Source organism: Globicephala melas, chromosome 10 (assembly GCF_963455315.2).
Source record: "Globicephala melas chromosome 10, mGloMel1.2, whole genome shotgun sequence".
Classification (NCBI taxonomy): domain Eukaryota; kingdom Metazoa; phylum Chordata; class Mammalia; order Artiodactyla; family Delphinidae; genus Globicephala; species Globicephala melas.
The window spans coordinates 51,670,446-51,690,804 of NC_083323.1; the positions used below are offsets into that span (position 1 = coordinate 51,670,446).

The 20,359-nt window shown below is 37.3% G+C and overlaps 2 protein-coding genes across 2 annotated transcripts in view; both read right to left on the reverse strand.

Moving 5' to 3' along the window:
- RASSF3 (Ras association domain family member 3) overlaps window positions 1-9,875 on the reverse strand; it is a 152,343-nt gene extending 142,468 nt beyond the window's left edge. Inside the window, exon 1 of the mRNA XM_060306667.2 lies at window positions 9,794-9,875. The gene's annotated coding sequence lies outside the window, so the exon portion shown is untranslated. The remainder of the gene's footprint in view (window positions 1-9,793) is intronic.
- Window positions 9,876-12,492: 2,617 nt separating this feature from the next.
- TBK1 (TANK binding kinase 1) overlaps window positions 12,493-20,359 on the reverse strand; it is a 40,398-nt gene continuing 32,531 nt past the window's right edge. Inside the window, exons 16-21 of the mRNA XM_030866393.3 lie at window positions 19,891-19,930; window positions 19,290-19,391; window positions 19,070-19,166; window positions 18,569-18,675; window positions 18,265-18,336; window positions 12,493-14,696 (exon numbers count right to left, since the gene is read on the reverse strand). Of these exons, the coding sequence (XP_030722253.1) occupies window positions 14,645-14,696; window positions 18,265-18,336; window positions 18,569-18,675; window positions 19,070-19,166; window positions 19,290-19,391; window positions 19,891-19,930 (470 nt within the window). The 3' untranslated portion in view covers window positions 12,493-14,644. The remainder of the gene's footprint in view (window positions 14,697-18,264; window positions 18,337-18,568; window positions 18,676-19,069; window positions 19,167-19,289; window positions 19,392-19,890; window positions 19,931-20,359) is intronic.

A 20,359-nucleotide genomic window follows, 5' to 3' on the forward strand; every position in this document is an offset into this window, starting at 1 on the left:
AACAAATTTCCTTGCAGGATAGTTTACGTAGAATAAAACGCACAGATTTTCAGCTGGATGAGTTTTGACACACACCCCCAGGTAGCCGCCGCCCCAATGAAAATATAACACATTTCCATCAACTCTCATGGCCCTTTGCAATCAGTCTCCCTGACCTCTTGTGAAGTAAACACTCATCTGATTCTTTTGCCCTAATAGCTAATATATTTTTGAAAATAATATGAGGGAGGTGGAAGAAAGGGCTTCAAATCATATACGCATGTACAGTCAATCTTGTGACTTCTTGGGGTTTCAAGCTTCTAGCTATAGAATAGAAGTAATGAGTTGGCAAGCACTTCCCAAATTATGTTCCCTCTAGATGGTATGTTTGGTGATAAAAGTATCTCCATCATACTATGGCATTTCTGTTATCTTTCATCATCCTCCTCTCTGGACCACATCTCCTCTTGAATATGTCCTTGGTGTCTAGCAGGGGTACTAATGAGACAAAGGCAATAAAAGTAAAGACGCTGAGGCCAAAATTAAATTCAAATAAGTTTGGAAACAATGGTTCAATAAAGTTAACCAGTTTTCTTTGCTGTGGGAATTTAAAGTGCTAATTTATGTTGGGTGTCCCAGAGAAGGAGATAAGCTATCAAACTCAGAATCTTTTATGATGTATACACCAAAGACCAGTGAACGTTCTGCCAACCATAGAATGTGCTGAACTGAAATCGATCCTGTGAAAATTTTGACTTACTAGTTTTTTTTTTTTTTGGTTCTCATTAGCTATGGCTAATTAATCTTTTAAATAAAACCATAAAAACAGTAGAGAGTAAAAGGGAAAGTTCTCCATTTTTCCCTGTCCAAACTTCCAATCTCACATTCCAGAGTAACCAATATTTAGAAGTCTGATATAAATTTTATAGCTATGTTATATATGTGTGTGATATGTCTGAATGTACATCTACACACTTTTTTTTTGTGCACAAATGGCATTATACCTGCATTTTGCCCTGCAACCTGGTTCCCTCTTATCTTTCTGTGTCAATACAACAATACCTCCAGATCCATTTTCACTGTACCAGTTTTCTAGTATCTTTTAATATCTGGTAGGGTATTTTCTTTTTCATATCCTCTTGGATATTTGTCCATGTTCAATCTTCCAGATAAGATTCAGAATCATTTTATTTTACTCCTCCCCCATTTTTTTTTTTTTAAACTTTGTCATCACAATAAGATTATAACTTAGTTCAGGGGAAATGTCTATAAATATTGAATCCTTTCATTGAGAGTAAGGGATACCTTTCCATTTACTCAAGTCATCTTTTATGTGTCTAAGTAAAACGTGTAAGTTTTCTTCTTGTAGGTCTTACATGTCTTGTTAGGTTTATTTTTTAGATATTTTGTCCCTTTATTGCCAATAGAAAATTTTTTCTTATTTTTCTCGGTTATTATTTTTATAAAGCAAAATTTAATTTTGGAATTATAGATTTGCAAATAGATTAAGATAAGATCACTTACTGTTTCTAAAATTATTTTCAATTAATTAACTCTCTTGAGTTTTCCTGATATACATAAGCACATGGGGAGCAAATAATGACAATGGTGCTTTTTCCTTTCCAAAAATATTAGGTCACATTATGTTCTCTTGTTTTTTTTTATATTTTTTGCATTTTATGGTACATTTAAAACAATACTATTATAATAGTGATAGTGAAATCCTTGTCTTATTTCTGACTTTAATGGGAATATATCGTCATTGACGTTGAGAATTCGTTTGAGGGATGACCATGTCAAGGAAATGTATTTCCACCTGTTTTTATTTTACTAAGATTAAAAAAATCAGGAATAGATGTGAATTTTATTGTATGGCTTTGCAGCATATACGGAAAAGATAACGGGCTTTTTCCATTTTTTTAACCTACTGATATGGTGAATTACATCAACAGTTTAATGCTGAACCACATTTGCATTCTGGAATTAACACTGAAGATAATTTAGCTAACCTAAGTTATTACCAATGCATTTAGGTAGATTAGAAAAACATCGGTCTGAATAAATTTTAAAAATCTGAATTATTTCAATTTAATAAATTTCATTTACTTTTATACACATTTACATACAAAATCAGAACCAATTTTCTGATGGCCAGCTTTATGTAATAGGTAAGATTTCAGTCCCCTTTAATGAAATTGACAAGCATCATTTTTATAATATTTTTAATCCTAGTTAAAAATAATGTAAAAATAATATAATGAAGTAATACTTAGAAGAAGTTTGTTCTCTTAACCAGCTTAACATCCTTCCTTCCTACATTCTTCTCAAGTAATTTGTCTAGAAAACTTTCTTCACAGAACGTACCAAAGCAAATAACAGCCCAGCTCAGATACTGAGTCAGAAGAGTTTACAATGAATTGTGTTTTAATGTTTATACTTTTCAGTCCTTTTATTTCCTGATATTTCTGTTTTTCTAAACTAATTATACAATTAAGAGTTTTGCAAAACAGAAAAGAAAGAATTCTGGTCTCCCTGGAGTTTCTTAGTTAGGTTCATAGATAACTGCCCAGGACTTGTTTGGTCCTGGGAAGAGGCCAGATATCCCTAAAGAGAACAGAAGAATCAGAAGAGGGTAGGGAATTATCAAAGGAATAATGCAAGGAAATTTCCCAGAACCGAGAGACATTCATTTCCAGTTTGAAAGGGCGCAGTGGGTGCCTAGTTAAATAAAGAATTTTTTAAAGGCCTTCTCTAAAGCATTTCATTAGGGATTTTCTGAATACAAAATCTGAAATGCCTTTCACGAAGCCTTTTTACAGAAAGCTACTAGATGTTCTCCACTAAAGTGAGGGAATAAACAAAGAGTGAAGAAGAAATAGGATATGAGAAGTGGGTGATCCAACTCAAGAAAGAGGTAAAGGGAATTCCCAGGATAAAGGCTCAGCCGGGTCTTGAATAAACAACCTGCCCACACTGGCACAAGAGTGCTCTGGGGTAGGGGGTGCTTTGGGGATGTGGAGGTGACAGGCTGTCTAAACTGTCTCATTATATGTAAAATTGTGTTGAAAGGCTGTTGAAAAACATGGGAAGAATTAGAGATAGGTACCAACAAAAAACAGAAAGCAAAAACCCAACCCAAGTAAATTAAAAAACAAAACCAAACCAAACAGCAATTACTAATGAGATAGTGCAAATTAGCTAGGACTGAGGAAGTTAAACACTCTCCCTATTATTCATCAGTCTGGGAAGATAAACAGATAATGTTAATGTTTCTCCCATACTGCAGCTGTAACAGGTCATAAAGACCCCCAAGAAATCCCCCAAGCCATGCCTATGAAAAGCTTTGCTGATTGAAATATCAGGAAGAATGAAACATCACACTCTTGGAGAATCTAAGTCACTTTGACCCAGAAAGGCAGCTTTGGTTTCTCATCTAGGTGCACAACTTCAGAGAAGGCTTTTCTGAACATGACATTCCACATTCACCTTAATTTTGTGGTTTCCCAGGAAACAGGAGCCTAGGTCCTCTCTGCAGTCCAGACCTGATGCTGATCCCTTTATACACAGTCTTGCTCTGCACTTACCAAAACACTGCTTGGTTCACATTTGTCCTGAAATCCACCCTTCCCTCCAGTTCTATACCACCTCTATCATTTCTTTGGTGAGACACTCATGATTGCTCTGGTGTGAGGTCTCCCTTGTTGTGGGATTTACAGGTTTGTCTCCAGGAGGCTAAGGCTGATCAATCTAGAACAACCTGGAGGTTTCTGAGATTTGCTAAGACCATTGCTGCTTCGACTGAGAATAACACGCACCCCTGAGACCCTGGTCGTCTTGTCTGCTGAAGGTCTCTCTTTCTCTGATGCATTGGTTTTTCACTGAATCTGCACTCTGATCAGTGTTAGGTTTGTCATTTGTCTCCCGAGATTTGAGGGTTCTAACCAGACCTTGTTATCTTCTGGTGAAACCTGGCTATTAATGCCCTCTTGTCTTCTGTCTGCTTGTCCAACGTCTTAAACATCGTGTGTCTCTGAGAATGTTCCTTAGCCTCATCTGTGTCTGAGAAATTTGCTTTGGGAGAGAGCTTCTCTTTACGCAGTCCACCTGCCAGGAGGCTACTGATTCTTGGGTCAGCAGTTGGGGCAGCTTCTTAAGGCTGAGGGCTGAGCCACGCAGAAGCAGTATCTTTACCTTTGACCAACAATCAGCCAGTTTCTCACGGGCTTATCTTTCAATAATATAACACAACCTCCTGATATAACTCCACTGAGGACAATTTGGAATTATGGGCCACTTTGAGGAAACTGGACATGAATCATTGTTCATTTGAGAGACTTTTTTTGTTAAATGAATTTATCTATCTATTTATGGCTGTGTTGGGTTTTCGTTGCTGTGTGCGGGCTTTTCTCTGGTTGTGGTGAGCGGGGGCTACTCTTCGTTGTGGTGTACAGGCCTCTCATTGCGGTGGCCGCTCGTTGCAGAGCACGGGCTCTAGGCGCGTGGGCTCCAGTAGTTGTGGCTCGCGGGCTCTAGAGCACAGGCTCAGTAGTTGTGGCACACAGGCTTAGTTGCTCCGCGGCATGTTGGATCTTCCCGGGCCAGGGCTTGAACCCGTGTCCCCTGCATTGGCAGGCAGATTCTTAACAACTGTGCCACCACGGAAGTCATGAGAGACGCTTTAGAACACAAGGGGGAGAGTGTTTCATCTGTCTAAAGGAGAGAAAACTTCACTGAATGTGGGAGACTCCCATTCTTTGCTTCCATTTCTCAGAGATGAACAAGTATTGACTTCTCTTTATTAGCGTGGCTTGATAATATTGTTAAGGGCCTGAGTTACTATTTAAACCATCTGTAAAAACTCTTCTTCTGTGTGTGTGCAAATATATTTTGTTCTGCATCTAAACTTTCTCCTCTCTCCTGGCAGAGGGAAGATAAGCAGCTTAATATTTGTGTCAAGCTTCTCCCTCTCGCATATAGTCAGAGAAGAGTTCGCTGTTAGAGTCCACCAAGCACAGACAGGCCTTAGCGATTCTGTGAAGTTGTCTAGTCCATTAGCCTGCCTGTTGCCCTATTGATAGAGAATACATTCTACTAGAAGGTTATACCCTACCCTCTATTCTCCCACCTCCAAGGGGGAGCGTCCTTATCAGGACTCCTCCTCTAACAAGCTATCCTTGAAAGAGCCCTGCAATATTGGGAACAAATGGGATGCTGTCTGGTGAGCAGCTGCCCCTTTTGTCTTCTTCTCCATGGGAGGGAGGTGGTTTTATGTGTATCCCAGTTGTGCTCACATCTGCCTTCTTATATGAAGCAACAGACTTTCACTGGGTCATCAAGTCTCATTGAGCTAACTGCTAAAATCTGGGGTAAAAAGGGGGCAAGAGGGAGAACCCACCTTCAGTGTAAAAAAGTCCCCCCTGGTATTTCCTCTCCCCCAGACACCCACCTAAAAATAGTTAGGTCTTCTAGATCTGATTTTCTGACCATCCTGAGGGAGAGTTTGGTTGTCTCATGAGACATGATGAAAAGGAATTAAAGAGAAAAAAAAATTTTTTTCCAGCCACGCTGTGCAGCTTGTGCGATCTTAGTTCCCTGACCAGGGATTGAACCCACGCCCTTGTCAGCGAAAGCATGGAGTCCTTACCACTGGACCACCAGGGAATTCCCAAGAGAAAATATTTTAAAAAATTAATTAATAGAACAGGCTTTTGTCTCCAAAGAGGTGTCCGGGAAGCAATGTTCAATTGGAGATTTGTAATGATTTGGAAAATGGAATGAAGAGCTGGGCTGTGAAAGCGATTGCTTTGCCATCAAAATTAAATGACCAGGTTTCCTAATGGGAACACCAAAGTGCCCTGGAGAAAGTTACACATAAAACAAGGTCAATTTCGATGTGTAGGAGCCTAAAATTTAAGGCTCATCCCTACACACGGAGAGTCTAGATATTTAGTTTTAAAAAGAGCATGCATACATTTGGTATGTAAGTTCCTTAAACAGGATTTAACACAAGGTCTCAGATATAATGAAAATTAACAATGCCAGTCCCGTTCCTGCAGATGAATAACACGGTGACCTGCTATTCAACTTCAAGAAAACTCCCACCTCTCTGCTCTTGTCAGCAACCATGTAGCTGATTTTGTCTATATCGCTCCATCTTAGGTTCATGATATTCATGGAACTGGAAGGAAACTTTAAGATCAAGTCTAATCCATACATTTTACAGATGAGAAAGCTCAAGTCAGGGAGATTTAAGTTACTTGCTTAGAGTCACGCAGCTCTTGGTAGCAAAAGCAAGGCCTGACGCCAAAGGCCTGTGCTCTTGCCACTGGACTACCATACACTAGAGCTCTGGATTTTTTCATACACAGCTGCGGTTCTTCAATTCAATTAGAAATGGTTCCAGACCACCGAATGTGGATTTTCTCATACACCTCTCCCCATTTTTTCCCTTCAAGACCACAGATTAGTGACATGCTTAAAATATGTATTGAATTCAGATTTGTTGACTTTCTATATTTCTTCCTAATTCATGCCTTGGTGTAACTTACTGCTTTCTAAGGTGGAGATGGGGAGATAAGAGAAGAAATGAAGGAGAGTGAGCTAAGCTGTGTTAAATTACATGGTGATAAAGCTATTTGGGAGCCTTCACTTCATTAGTGGTGTTAAAGTATCAATCACTGGTCTTGTCTTGAGACCACTGAAGTTTTCAAGTGGGATTCATTGGGATAGAAGTACTTAGGGAACCCTCGGCACATTTTTGTGGGAACTTTAGATAACTGTAGGATACTGATGAATGACAGAAAGTTTAATTCCGAAGAGGTGACCAGATGTTGAGCTATCTTTTGTAGGTGGCCGCAATCCATCAATCTACACAGAAGGTTGGAGCAAGGGTCTCCAGGGATTAGCAGATTTCTAAAAGTAAATTCATTCTTTTAGCTCATTCAACTCAAATCCAATACGGCTGTCCTCATAAATCAATTCAGTAAGACAAATAGTTACTAACTGCCCACTATACACAACACTGTATTAAATATTGGAGAAAGAATGATAGTTCTTGCTCTTGAGGAGCTATAATTCTGTAAGTCATGTATTTTAATAATCTCATTAGAATGGGGTATTCTAATTCTCATTAGACTATCTCAACAAAAGACTTTACTTCATCAGACGGTAAGTAAAAAGATTGTAGGAAACAGGCTCCAAACTAGTAAGAATACCAGCAAGCATTGCTTTGGAAAAATAAATGACCAGACTTTCTAGGTACAGATTACCACCAATGAAGGCTATCTGTAAAATACAGTAGACCCCCTTATCAGGGAGCAGAGGGGAGATATGTTCCAAGAGCCCCAGTGGATGCCTGAAACCACAGATAGCATGGAACGCTATGTTTTTTCCTATATGTACACACATATGATAAAGTTTAATTTATAAATTAGACATAGTAAGAGGTTAACAATAACTAATAATAAAATAGAACAATTATACTGTAATCAAAATTATGTGAATGGGGTCTCTCTCAAAATATCTTACTGTACCAATTCTTTTTTTTTTTTTTTTTGCGATACACGGGCCTCTCACTGTTGTGGCCTCTCCCGTTGCAGAGTACAGGCTCCGGACACGCAGGCTCAGCGGCCAGGGTTCACGGGCCCAGCCGCTCCGCAGCATGTGGGATCTTCCCGGACCGGGGCACGAACCCGTGTCCCCTGCATCGGCAGGTGGACTCCCAACCACTGTGCCACCAGGGAAGCCCCAGTGGCTTATCTTGTTGCAGAGCACAGGCTCTAGGCGCGTGGGCTTCAGTAGTTGCAGCACGCGGGCTTAGTTGCTCCGCGGCATGTGGGATCTTCCTGGACCAGGGATCGAACCTGTCTCCCCTGCATTGGCAGGTGGATTCTTAACCACTGCACCACCAGGGAAGCCCCTTACTGTACAAATTTAATACCTTTTTTATCTTAACTAAGCACTTATACACTGTGGCTGTAACTTTCGCAGTTTGAGGTGTGACAGCAAAACTAGCATAAATTTCTTTTTCCTTCTTCACAATTTCAGGGATAGATTTGTTCTTACTGTAGATCTTAGCAACCTCAGCATATATTTTTTCTTATTGAGAACTTCCACTTTTCACTTAAAGGAAGCACTTTACAGCTTCTCTTTGGCATATTCGAATTGTTATCATCACTATTCTTGCACTTTGGGGCTGTTATTAAGTAAAATAAGAGTGACTTGAACACAAACACTGTGATACTGTGATAGTTGATCTCATAACGCAGATGGCTACTGAGTGACTAACAGGTGGGATACACCTGACAAAGGAACGATTCACATCCCAGGTGGAAGGAGCGGGACACTGCAAGATTTCATCATGCTACTCAGAATGGCACACAATTTAAAACTTATGGATTGTTGGTTTCTGGAATGTTCCATTTAAGATTTTTTGACTGAGGTTGACTGCGGGTAACTGAAACCAGAGAAAGCGAAACTGAGGATATGGTGGTGTGTGGGGGGGAAACTACTGAGTTCAGTGAGGGTTTATATATTCACATCCTCTGATGTTTACAAACCACAGCACTGTGGAGTGGTAAAAATAGCACTGGACAAATAATCAGATGATTCAGGATAAAGTTCTAGTTCTTCCCATGTAATAGTGTTGGAAGTTAAGATATTTAACCTTTTGGGGGCAGTTTCTCATCTTTAAAATGAATGGATCAGAGAAGATGATTTTTCTAAGTTCCCTTGAAGCTCTAACATCCCAAATTATGCTATTCCATATATGAGGGATCACACACACACACACACAACCCCTGAGGGAGTTTTAAACTATTAAGTTAGATAATACATATTTTGATAGTCAAAAAGAAATGAAAGAAAATATCAGTTTAAGGAAAAAGAGATGATTGAAATGTACTAGGCCCTACATTTTGTAGTTTTTAATCAGATACCTTCCTTGGTGAACACAGATCACAGTCATTTCTGTGTTAATTAAAGGAGGCTCTGGTGCTGAGTCATCTATCAAATCATCAGATTATGTTTGATTATCTATCAGACAAGGGATAAATGTTAAGCACTTATATAAGATGCAGAGCTACATGGGTATCAAAAAGCCATAACTATAATTTTAAGTCAGTTGCAAGATGAAACTTGTGAGGGAAGAGAAGGTGCTTACCTTGGTCCAAGGTGGCGTGTCCAGCCCTCCTCCCACGTGCAAAGTAGGAAGGTGAGAGCTGGACTCTGCAGAAGGTACATCAGGTACCTTCTTCCCTCAACCCCCTCTCCCCTGACCCTCTCACATTCCAGCCAGGCAGGAATGGACAGAAATGCAGAGCTTTACACAGCAGCATATTTAAGGTGCTTTAAAATCTTACATTAATGCTTGACTAAGATATGCCGTAGAGACTGACCCAAAGAAATATGAGGTCCATTAACATTTTTAGTTTTCTAGGAAAAGGGGGGGAATGCACTTGATTATTCTTTTCTTGTTTATTCTAAGGTATTTTAATTCCACAAGCAAACTGAGATTCATTGAAAATAAGAGCTATTTTTTAATTTGCTTTTTAAAGCTAAACATTCTCCATCTCTCTCTAGAAAACTTCTTCGAACCCAAATGCCTAAAAAGCATAAATTGGATTATAAAATGTTCATGGCTTTTAATATCTCACCTTCAAATTGCTTTCTCTTAATTTTCTCTCAGATAACCATGTTAAATAACACGTTTTAAAGGCTTTAAGAGCTTTATTTCTTCCCCCCCTACTTGAGGGAGGCTCCATTTTAGTAACAAAAAAATGTATCTCAAATGAAGCATCAGCCTCAGATAACTTACCTCCACCTTGGCTCCAGAGCAACTTGGATTTCCGATTCTTCGAGCAGGTCAGTGACTTGGGGAACCAGTAAAAGAGCTGGGCTATTCTTCTGAATGTCTTGTTAAAGTCACTTCTTATGGCCATAGCTAGAACTGTAAGTGTTCCAGAACAACACTTCACAGAGAGCACGGATGGGGAAAACACAGTAATACCCACATATGACACTTTAGCTGTGAACTCTCTTTCAGCCAATATGTCTGGGGACCACCTGTTAGCCCTAAATCCCCTTCCCCTGTCATTCCTTTGGTGTCCTTAGCCCTCATAACTAGAAACTGTATTAATAGATGTTCTTTCTAAAGAAAGAGTTTTAAGCTTCACAAACTCTAACCTAAGGCAACACTTGATAATTTTTAAGTACAGACCCCACCCCTGCCCCACCTCCTCTATAGAAATACAATTACTTTCACAGAGGAGCAAAGTAACCAGTATCCACTAACTCAGCACCCAACAGAACTGTCAATGGCAATTCGTAGGACTTGCTGGTGATTAACACGCTGCCTCCTAAAGCCAGAGCCTTGATTCCATTTGTTTTGTACATCTTTTACTGGAAAAATGATATGTATTTTAAACCTTGTCAGGAATCTATCGCAGAAAAAAAGAATTTGACTGATTCTTACAAGTCAAGAAGTGTATAAAAGATTATTTCCAGGATACTTTTTGGGTTTTGACCCTTTGAACACTTCTCCAGACCCTTCTTTAACTTTAGTGTGTGATTTCAGCAGACACCAGCATTTGGCTGCCTGCTCTGCCAGTGGGACTGGGGTTCCCATCATCACCCCTGGAACTACATCTAACAACTGGTCTTTGTGCATTCTGTTTATGTCAAAAGAAATAAACTTACTCAGAGACTAGTCCTTATAAGAGCCTGACGTGATAGTTGGACAGTGCTTTTTTATATGATACACTAAATTTCTGGGGCTGATTTACAGACACACATAAAAGGATATTATCATATTACCAGTTTCCGTTTCCAGGTCAGATGTTTTTGATTTCTGTTCCATTTTCATGAGTTCTTAGAAATATGCCTAGGAGTCTGCTTATAAATGACAAGTGGGGAGAAAGTTCAACTAAAACAATAGTGTAAGACTTTCTGACACTTTCATCTTCCTAAAAATAGGATGTGGGCTGGTGGATCCTGCCCAAAACAATAGGGTTAAGACTTCTTTATGTTTTCCTTTCAACAGTGTCTGTCCCAGCACTTCTCAGTTTTGAAAGTTTGAGTAACTATAAATTTTCTGCAGCACTTCCTCAAAGACAAAGCACAATGCGAAAAATGCCCTTCTGAGTGGACTGAAGTCAGAGATAAAAGCTCTGGTTGTGGCTGTGATTCTGAAGGGACAATAAAGTTTAGACATTTCAGTCAAGATTGTCAAGATTGCTTATTCCTACTGATAGTCCCTTTCTTAATTCCAAACAACAAACCTCTTATTTTTAGCACAGAACACCACAAAAAGCAAACTTCATCGCTTAAAAAAATAACAGGAAAACAAACTAAAACACGTTCTGGATAACTTTTTTTTTTGGATAACTTATTGATGCAGGTATTATATTTTTAAGGAGATATTTTGAGGAAAAGATCTTTTTTTTTTTTAAATAGAGACTTCTTTGTTTTGTTTATGTATTTGGTTGCACCAGGTATTAGTTGTGGCAGGTGGCCTCCTTAGTTGTGGCTCACCAGCTCCTTAGTTGTGGCTCCAGGGGTCCTTAGTTGCGGCTTCATGGGTCCTTAGTTGCGGCTTGCCGGCTCCTTAGTTGTGGCATGCATGTGGGATCTAGTTCCCTGACCAGGGATCGAACCCAGGCCCCCTGCATTGGGAGCGTAGAGTCTTATGCACTGCGCCACCAGGGAAGTCCCTGAGGAAAAGATCTTTACATCTAAGAAGAGACACTCTGCTTCGACACAGTGCAACGAGGTCTATAAGCCACTTACACAGTATTTGTTAATTTCCAAAAATAATCAAAATGGGACATTTAGAAGATGTGATGGGATTATTTTCCACATTTCTTCCCTAACCTCTAATTCCTTTTTTATTTACTCAAAGATATGCCTTTTTTTCACATAATTTACATTCACTTATTTCATTTTTGATTATTCCTTCTGCTGTTAGACCTATAATCTCTTTTTTACATTAAGAGTTAAATCCTACCTCACACCTGTCAGAATGGCTATCATCAAAAAGAACACAAATAACAAATGTTGGTGAGGATGCAGAGAAAAGGGAACCCTTGTACACTGCTGGTGGGAGTGCAAATTGATGCAGCCACTTTGGAAAACTAAAAACAGAACTAAAAGTAGAAGTACCATATGACCCAGCAACCCACTCCTGGGTATATATCCGAAAAAAACGAAAACACTAATTTGAAAAGATACATGCACCCCAATGCTCAGAGCAGCATTATTTACAATTGCCAAGATACAGAAGCAACCTAAGTGTCAACTGACAGATGAATGGATAAAGAAGATATGGTATGTGTGTGTGTATATATATATATATATATATATAATGGAATAGTACTCGGCCATAAAAAAAAAACACGAAATTTTACCATTTGCAACAATGTGGATGGACTTAGAGGGTATCATGCTAACTGAAAGAAGTCAGACAGAGAAAGACAAATACAGTATGATATCACTTTTATGTGGAATCTAAAAAATACAACAAATTAGTAAATACAGTAAAAAAGAAACAGACTCACAGATAGAACAAACTAGTGATTACCAGTGGGGAAAGGGAAGCAGGGAGGGGCAAGATAGGGGTGGGGGATTAAGAGGTATAAACTACTATGTATCAAATAAGCTACAAGGATATACTGTATAACACAAGGAATATACAATATTTTATAACAACTGTAAATGGAGTATAACCTTTAAAAATTGTGAATCACTATATCGTACACCTGTAACTTATATAATATTTTACATCAACTTTATATCAATTAAAAAAGAAGAGACAGTATCAAAAAAAAGAGTTAAATCCATTAACTCTTCTACTTGTTACATATAATATTTTTAATCCCTGTCTTTTGGAAATATATCCCAATATTGAAAAAAAAAGCTAGTAAACTAGAGATGCAACTTATTTTAAAGCTAATTTCACTTACATAGTAACTCTGAAAATTTGGTTAGCAGGCCAATGTCACCATGTATTTACTGACATAAGGTGTTTTGAATGAGGATGCATACTTCAGGGTAAAATATTGAAAGCAAGAGTGCTTGATTTACATGTTGCTGTAATGGGGAATAGAACAGTTAGTCTTAATTAATACTAGTGTGGAACAGAATTGTTCTTACCAGTATAACTTACACATATACAATCCCCACAGCAAGGGTCTGTTTACTGGTATTCTTTTCTAGAGGTGCTTAAATAAAAACGAAATCTGCAAATATATTAACTGATTACATAATTTAAGTAAAATTTTACCTAGTGTTCAGTGATATAAACATTTAAACTACACAATTAGACACTGATGTTAGATGGTCAAATAGAAAATTAAAATTAAAAGGGATTAAATACCCCCTTGCCCCATACCCTCTCAGACTAAACAGTTTTTGATAGGGGATAACTGTATTTATAAAAGTAACATCATTGACCCATCCATTTATTTTTATAATGTATACATGTGACACTTAAAATTCCCTACTACAATGATGCATCAATTTGAGATTTCAAATGACATCCTAATCCGTTTTCAGTTTTGCAATGTTCATGACAGCCAAATTTATTTACTACTTAGGACATGATCTCTTTATGATATACAGGTTGTACATGATCATACTTCAGTCATCTAAGTCAGAAACCAAACTAAAACCAAATCCTTCTTGGGCAAAATAATTTCTCATTGAGCACAATCCTTTAGTCTAGAACTCTGTGTATATTTTTCAAAGAGAAGGCTCCTTTTGGATTTGTATAGCATACATTTATGAATTTACGAAAGAACTTCTACTAAACTTGGAATCAGTGGGTTTAGAAGAGTCACAAAATTGCCCCTCGTGTAATTTCTGAGGATAATTTACCATTACCACCCATTATTTTTCAAAAGATAACTTTTGTTTCTCAAACTGTTGTACACAGAAAAATACAAACTCTTTACATTACAACTGAGAAATTTATTGATACTTCTTCATAAAGTAGTAAGCAGAATTAAAGTAAAGAAGAAATATACAGCTTAAAACAGTTGAAATGATCCTAAAATTTTTATGACAATTATACATTTATGGCCAAAATAAAAATGAACAGTTTTTAATAAATCACTTTAAAAATTCTGCTCAATAATTTACCTGAAATTAAACAGATACAAGGATAACTAGGATAATGCCACTTTATCCTTCTCAAAAAAACTGTGATCCTAGTAAAACAGTGGTTCGGTTCTGCTCCCCACTCACAAAAGCTACCTCTCCATTCTATCACTTATAAACGTGTTAACAATCAGCCTTTACTGATTTGTAAGGATGCCAATTTTGGTTCCACTTAAAAATGTTTCCAGTAGGCAGTCAGAGATATATGACTTAGCTGGTCTTACTCAGAAGAGTCGAGGATCAGTAAGTATCTCAACGTATCGGTCATGGCTTTCTTCTCAGTGCTCACTGAGGTCAAATGTCCTCATATAATTATAAATGTTAAAAAGTAAAATTACATCTTAGCAGCCAAAAATTTATATATTTTTTATATATTTACAGTATTGTACATATTTACAAGACCACATCCAATAGTGAAATGTAAAAACAAGAGACCACCTACAGAGGCATTCATTTAATGCCCCAACACTATTTTCTTGTGCAAACTGAAACTTGCCTCAAACTTCTTATAAAGCTATAGACAGTCAACATTGCGAAGGCCACCATCCATGGTTAAAGAGCCAAACCTAAAACACAAAAGAAAAAAGGCGATCTCAAAAGATTCATTTATTTGGCCTCCAACATTTTAAAGAAGAATATCAAATACTTTTCAGAGGAATAAACTATTATTTTTAAAGAGTTAACCAACTATAATTTGCTCTATTTCTTACTGAAACACAGTGCCACTATCATAAATATGTAAAAAATACAACTCAGTGGCTTGGGAAGACTTCTTAAGAGAAAATGGGGGAGTAATGTAATCTGGAAAGTGTTAGAAAGAGCTGGATAATTTCTTTTGGTGGGGTGGGATTTATAAGCAAAGATGTGGAGTTGGGAGTCAGGGACAGTAAGGAATGGAATCTTGCTAAAACAGAATGTTACTTGGAGGAACAGTATAAAATAAAGTTGGGTGATTAGGCTGGGGCCAGACTATTATATTCTTTTAATTCAAGTATGAATTTAGACTTGACTTTTTAGGTAATAGGAATTTAGAAATTTTTGAGCCAAGGGAGTGGTATGATTAGATCAGTATTTGGGAATATTACTTTGGCTGTAAAACCCATGACAGATGGGAAGAACTGGTTAGGGAAATAGGTAGTAGATTATTATCATGGCTCACAAGGTAGGGGGAAAGGAGATCTAAATGAGGTTGATGAGGGGGAACACAGAAACGTTTGAAGGAAGATTACCAAACTTGATGAAAGGGAGTAAATAAGAGTGAGTGTCTAAAATAATTTATGGGGACTTCCCTGGTGGCACAGTGGTTAAGAATCTGCCTGCCAACGCACGGGTTTGATCCCGGTCTGGGAAGATCCCACATGCTGCAGAGCAACTAAGCCCATGTGTCACAACTACTGAGCCTGTGCTCTAAAGTCTGCGAGCCACAACTACAGAGCCCGCATGCCTAGAGCCTGTGCTCTGCAACAAGAGAAGCCACGGCAATGAGAAGCCTGCGCACCGCAATGAAGAGTAGCCCCCATTCGCTGCAACTAGAGACAGCCCATGCAGCAATGAAGACCCAACGCAGCCAAAAATAAATAAATAAATTCATTAAAAAAATAAATAATAAAATAATTTATGTTCATGGTAGGAGGAGAAAGGGGAAGAAGATGAGTAAATTACAGGGGAGACTGAGTTGGGAAGGATGATGTTAAGTGATTTTAGATACAAAAAAATCTGAAGTGATAGATATCCATATGGAGACAGAGCACAAGACCTGGCTAGTTCTGGCACAAATCCTTAAGTGGTCATTTAACATTTAAGTTATGATTCTGCCATGTCTGATTACCCATGTATTGTCAAGCCTGCAAATAAAACATGACTTATTGGACATGCTTTGGGAAGTGGGGATTTTATTCCACAAAACATGTGATTCAATATAAAATTTTGTTAAAACATATTTTAATAGTCTTTTCTACTTGCTAATCTTTAGCCTTTCAGAATAAATTTAGGATTTAGCTAAAGTTGTGAAGAAACTATAAACTGCATAAATTTATAAAAAGTTATAAAGAGTTAGATAATTACTATGTAGATGCTATAAACCAATAGGAAACCAATAGAAAACCAATAGGAAAAATACTTTAAAACCTAATAGGCAATTCACAGAAAAAAAATTGAATAAACCTATAAAAAGATGTTTGACATCACTATTAACCAAAGATATGCAAATTAAAACAAGATTAAAACAAGATGTTGGTTTCTACTAAACAAATTGGCAAACATCTAAAAAACTGGTAACATTCAGTGTTGACAATGGGACTGTAACAAGCCTTTTAGAGAACAAACTAACAACGCCTATCAAAATTCAAATGTGCAGGGTCTTCCGTGGTGGCAGAGTGGTTAAGAATCCGCCTGCCAATGCAGGGAACACAGGTTTGAGCCCTGGTCTGGGAAGATCCCACGTGCTGCGGAGCAACTAAGTCCATGCACCACAACTACTGAGCCTGCATGCCACAACTACTGAAGCCCATGTGCCTAGAGCCTGTGCTCCAAAAGAGAAGCCATCACAATGAGAAGCCTGTGCACCGCAATGAAGAGTAGCCCCCACCCACTGAAACTAGAGAAAGCCCGCGAGCAGCAACAAAGATCCAATGCAGCCATAAATAAATAAATAAATTTATATATATATAAAAAAATTTCAAATGTGCATACCCTTTGACACAACAACTCCACATCTAGAAACATCAAGAAGTCAACCTTTCAAATATTCTTACACAAGCACATGAAGGTATATATACAAGCATGTTCACTGAAGCATGTTTTGTAACTGTGAAAAATTAGAAACAACTTAAATGCCCAACAAATAGGGATGCACAAATTGATATGGCAGATCCATAAACTAGGATATCAGGCAGCTGCTGAAAATGAGAAAAATAGAGCTATATGTATGGATATGAAAAAGTACCCTTGATATACAGCCTTAAGTGAAAAAAGTGAGACTAAACTAGTATGAACAGAATGATTCCATTCTTATAAAACACACATGCACAACAAACTATTAATACTGATCACTTCTGTGGGAGTGGGGAGGTATGAGAAAGAGGAGGTGGGGTCTTTTATTTCAATTTTTACAATTATATATTGTTTAAACATTTTTTTACCAATTCATTAAATTCATTTAAAAAAATCGATAATACTATAGAAGCACCTGATAACTTACTGCATGTAGCTCAAATATCATGTGATTTCCTGACATTTAATCTTTCCAAGCTAACTTATGAACATGTTTGGTCATTTATTTGAGAGAACAGGGCTAGTGGGGAGATAGGAGGCTGGGTTCCAGCTCCAGTTCATCTTTTCAGCTATGAACGTCAACACCTGTGGAACATGGACAAGGACTATCTGCTGTGCCCTGGAATGCAAGGCTGGAATACACGCTTAGTGAGGCCATGCAGCGTGAAAGTGCCCTGCAAGTGTACAAAACACCACATAAATGTGAAATCCTTGTGTTAATATCTTGCGGGTGAGAGGACCTGTGGAGAAGCACCTAAGGGCTGGAAAGAGAAGGCTTCTATTCATGGGCCAAATAGGACTTAACTTCTCTGAGGAACCCAGACAAGGAAACAGCCACCAAAGTGGCTTTATTGGCTCTGTACATTTTCCAACTCTCTTTCTCCTTGATCTATTAGGACTCTGGAGATAAGCAGACACTCAGCTCCTCAAAGAACTCCATGAACAGATGGCGCTCACGTGCAAGGAGGGGTTCAGAGGGCTCTGAGTTACATAGCACTGATCAGAGTGCTGGCATTTCCTAAGCAACTCTGAATCCAGAATTGAAAATGATAATTCTTATGAGAAAATGTTTTGAAAAATGTGCAAAAGATTTTCGTTTTCACAGACTGATTCAAAGAATTCTATTAACCAGTGTTTCTATAAAATGGAATCAATCACAGTTGACTTGTCTTTATCGAAAGAACCCCAAACACATTAAAAGGCACCATGAAATTCACAAAACCTAAGGGTTCTGACTTAATATTCCTTTCCCACTGCTTAACCTATTGATACAGGAAGACAGACAGATACAAGTATAGATGTATGTTTATGTACTCAATTGCATATATAATTACAGGGCAGAATGATCTTTGTATTACTCACCTTTCTAAAATATGATTATTTTCAGCAAGTTCTTTAACTACCCCTTCCATTTCTTCCTTTAATTTCTTCATACTATATTCAAAATAAAGATAAAAGTACCTGTGCTCAAAAAAAGTATTCAAGTGTTTTACAGTTTATATTTATATATAGTATGTTTAGTTCTCTAGATTGATCTAAGTCATTAAATAATATTAGCAAATGTATTCATAACAAATATAAAACATTTCAAAATAAAAGAGCAAGATCACAAAATGAAATAAAAACAAATGGAAACACTACAGTTACCAAATAATAAATTTCTTACCCAAGAGTCATTTCTACTAATGTGTTAGAACATGGATAAATTGGGGTCATGGTATGTTTGATTCCACTGGAGGCTGCAAACATTTTCTGTGGCAAAGTTTCTTGTAACTAAAACATCAAAAACAAATAAACAAAAAACCATATCAATCACAGAACAGAATACTTACTACAGATCTTATATCAAATGTTACAGGTTTTAATAAGTCCTTTAAAGCTTTAAGTTTTAATTTCAAAACCATCAGTGATATAATACTTAAAACTTTTTAAGAAAAACTTTGCTTATAGATGATTTAAAAAAATGGTCTATCAGATGTTTTTCACTGTAAAACATCTTAAAACTTGGCTCAAAATACATACAAGTGGGCAAGCAGAGCTGAATATAGGCATATTATACCCTGTTTCTCTCTTCTCAATCATTATCAGATATAAACTTAGAAGAATTTTATTTTAATTTTTCCTAGTAGGAAAAAGCCTTTTTTTCTAGATAATTTTGAAGCTATACCTCATTAGTATAGTCTTGATACTTTGATACTTCTTCTTCAATATCAAAACACTGATTAGTTAGTGATAATAACTGTTTCCTAAGATGAAGCATCTTTCTGAAAACCAAAAAGAACCAATTAATAAGCAGTCTAATATTATTTTTACTTAAAATATATAATATACATTAAATTATATATTGTGCAGACAATCACTAATCACCCCCCAGAAAGTTTACTTACCTCATCCATTCTTCTGACTTATCCAAAAAAGCCTCGTACTTTTTAACACATTCATCTGTAAAGTGGGTCATAGCTTTTGTTGCATGATAATACAGTTTTTGCCTGTAATTTAGAAATAATCAGAGGCTTAAACCAATGTCACTGTTTCTATTTCCAATATTAAAGAATTTTCAAATATATGAAATTTATTTCCTGTAATGACCGTTGTGGGTTTAGAATATTTACGGTAAAAAGCCTAAGGTTTCTAAGACAGACATTATAGCAGTAAGAGGAGAAAAAGAAAGTTGATAGTGGAGAATGGTCAAAAACTATTTATCGAATGAGGTTAAGGTTAAGGAGGTGGTTAAGTCTGCCCTTGCCTATGTTCTCCATTATCTGTCCTTCTGCAATCAGAGCACAGGAGGCAGAAGAAGACTGCCCCCTTATTCTCCCGTCTCAGTAACCTCTCAACCAGGGGCCAGATGAGTGGGCCTCAAATATGTGCACATACAGTAACAATTCTATAAAGTCAAGACTAAAATGTATTTTTTATTATGATTAATTCCAATGTTAAGAAGAAACATCACCAAAAATAATTATTAAACATAATCTGGACACTTACTTATCAAATTTGTGGATTTGTTCTTCATTATAAGCTAGTCCTAAAAATAAGAATATGTATTACTCTTGTAAATGTAGAATCATAAAATCACATGCAATTTTTTTTGAGATTATTACTTCATAAAGGCTAAGAGTTTAAAGCAGATGTCACAAACTTCTGACCCATGGGTAGATACTGCCCACAAATGCTTTTATTTGGTCTGTACAGTGCTAACGTTAAAAAAAAAATTAACTGCCAACATTTAAAAATCAGGATATTTCTAATAAAGTCTATTTCTAGCTTCTCTTGAGGCCTAGGAACACTGGAAAAACAATCAGGTGAATGTGACTAGTGGCTCTTCCCTTCACATGGGGGTGGGGGTCCTCCTCTCTAGTCCCCCTCAGTTTCCACGGGCCAATCTCATTCCTTTCCATTACGTGCATGTACTCTAGAGGTTTCAGAGCTCTGATTCCTGATTTGAACTACTCAA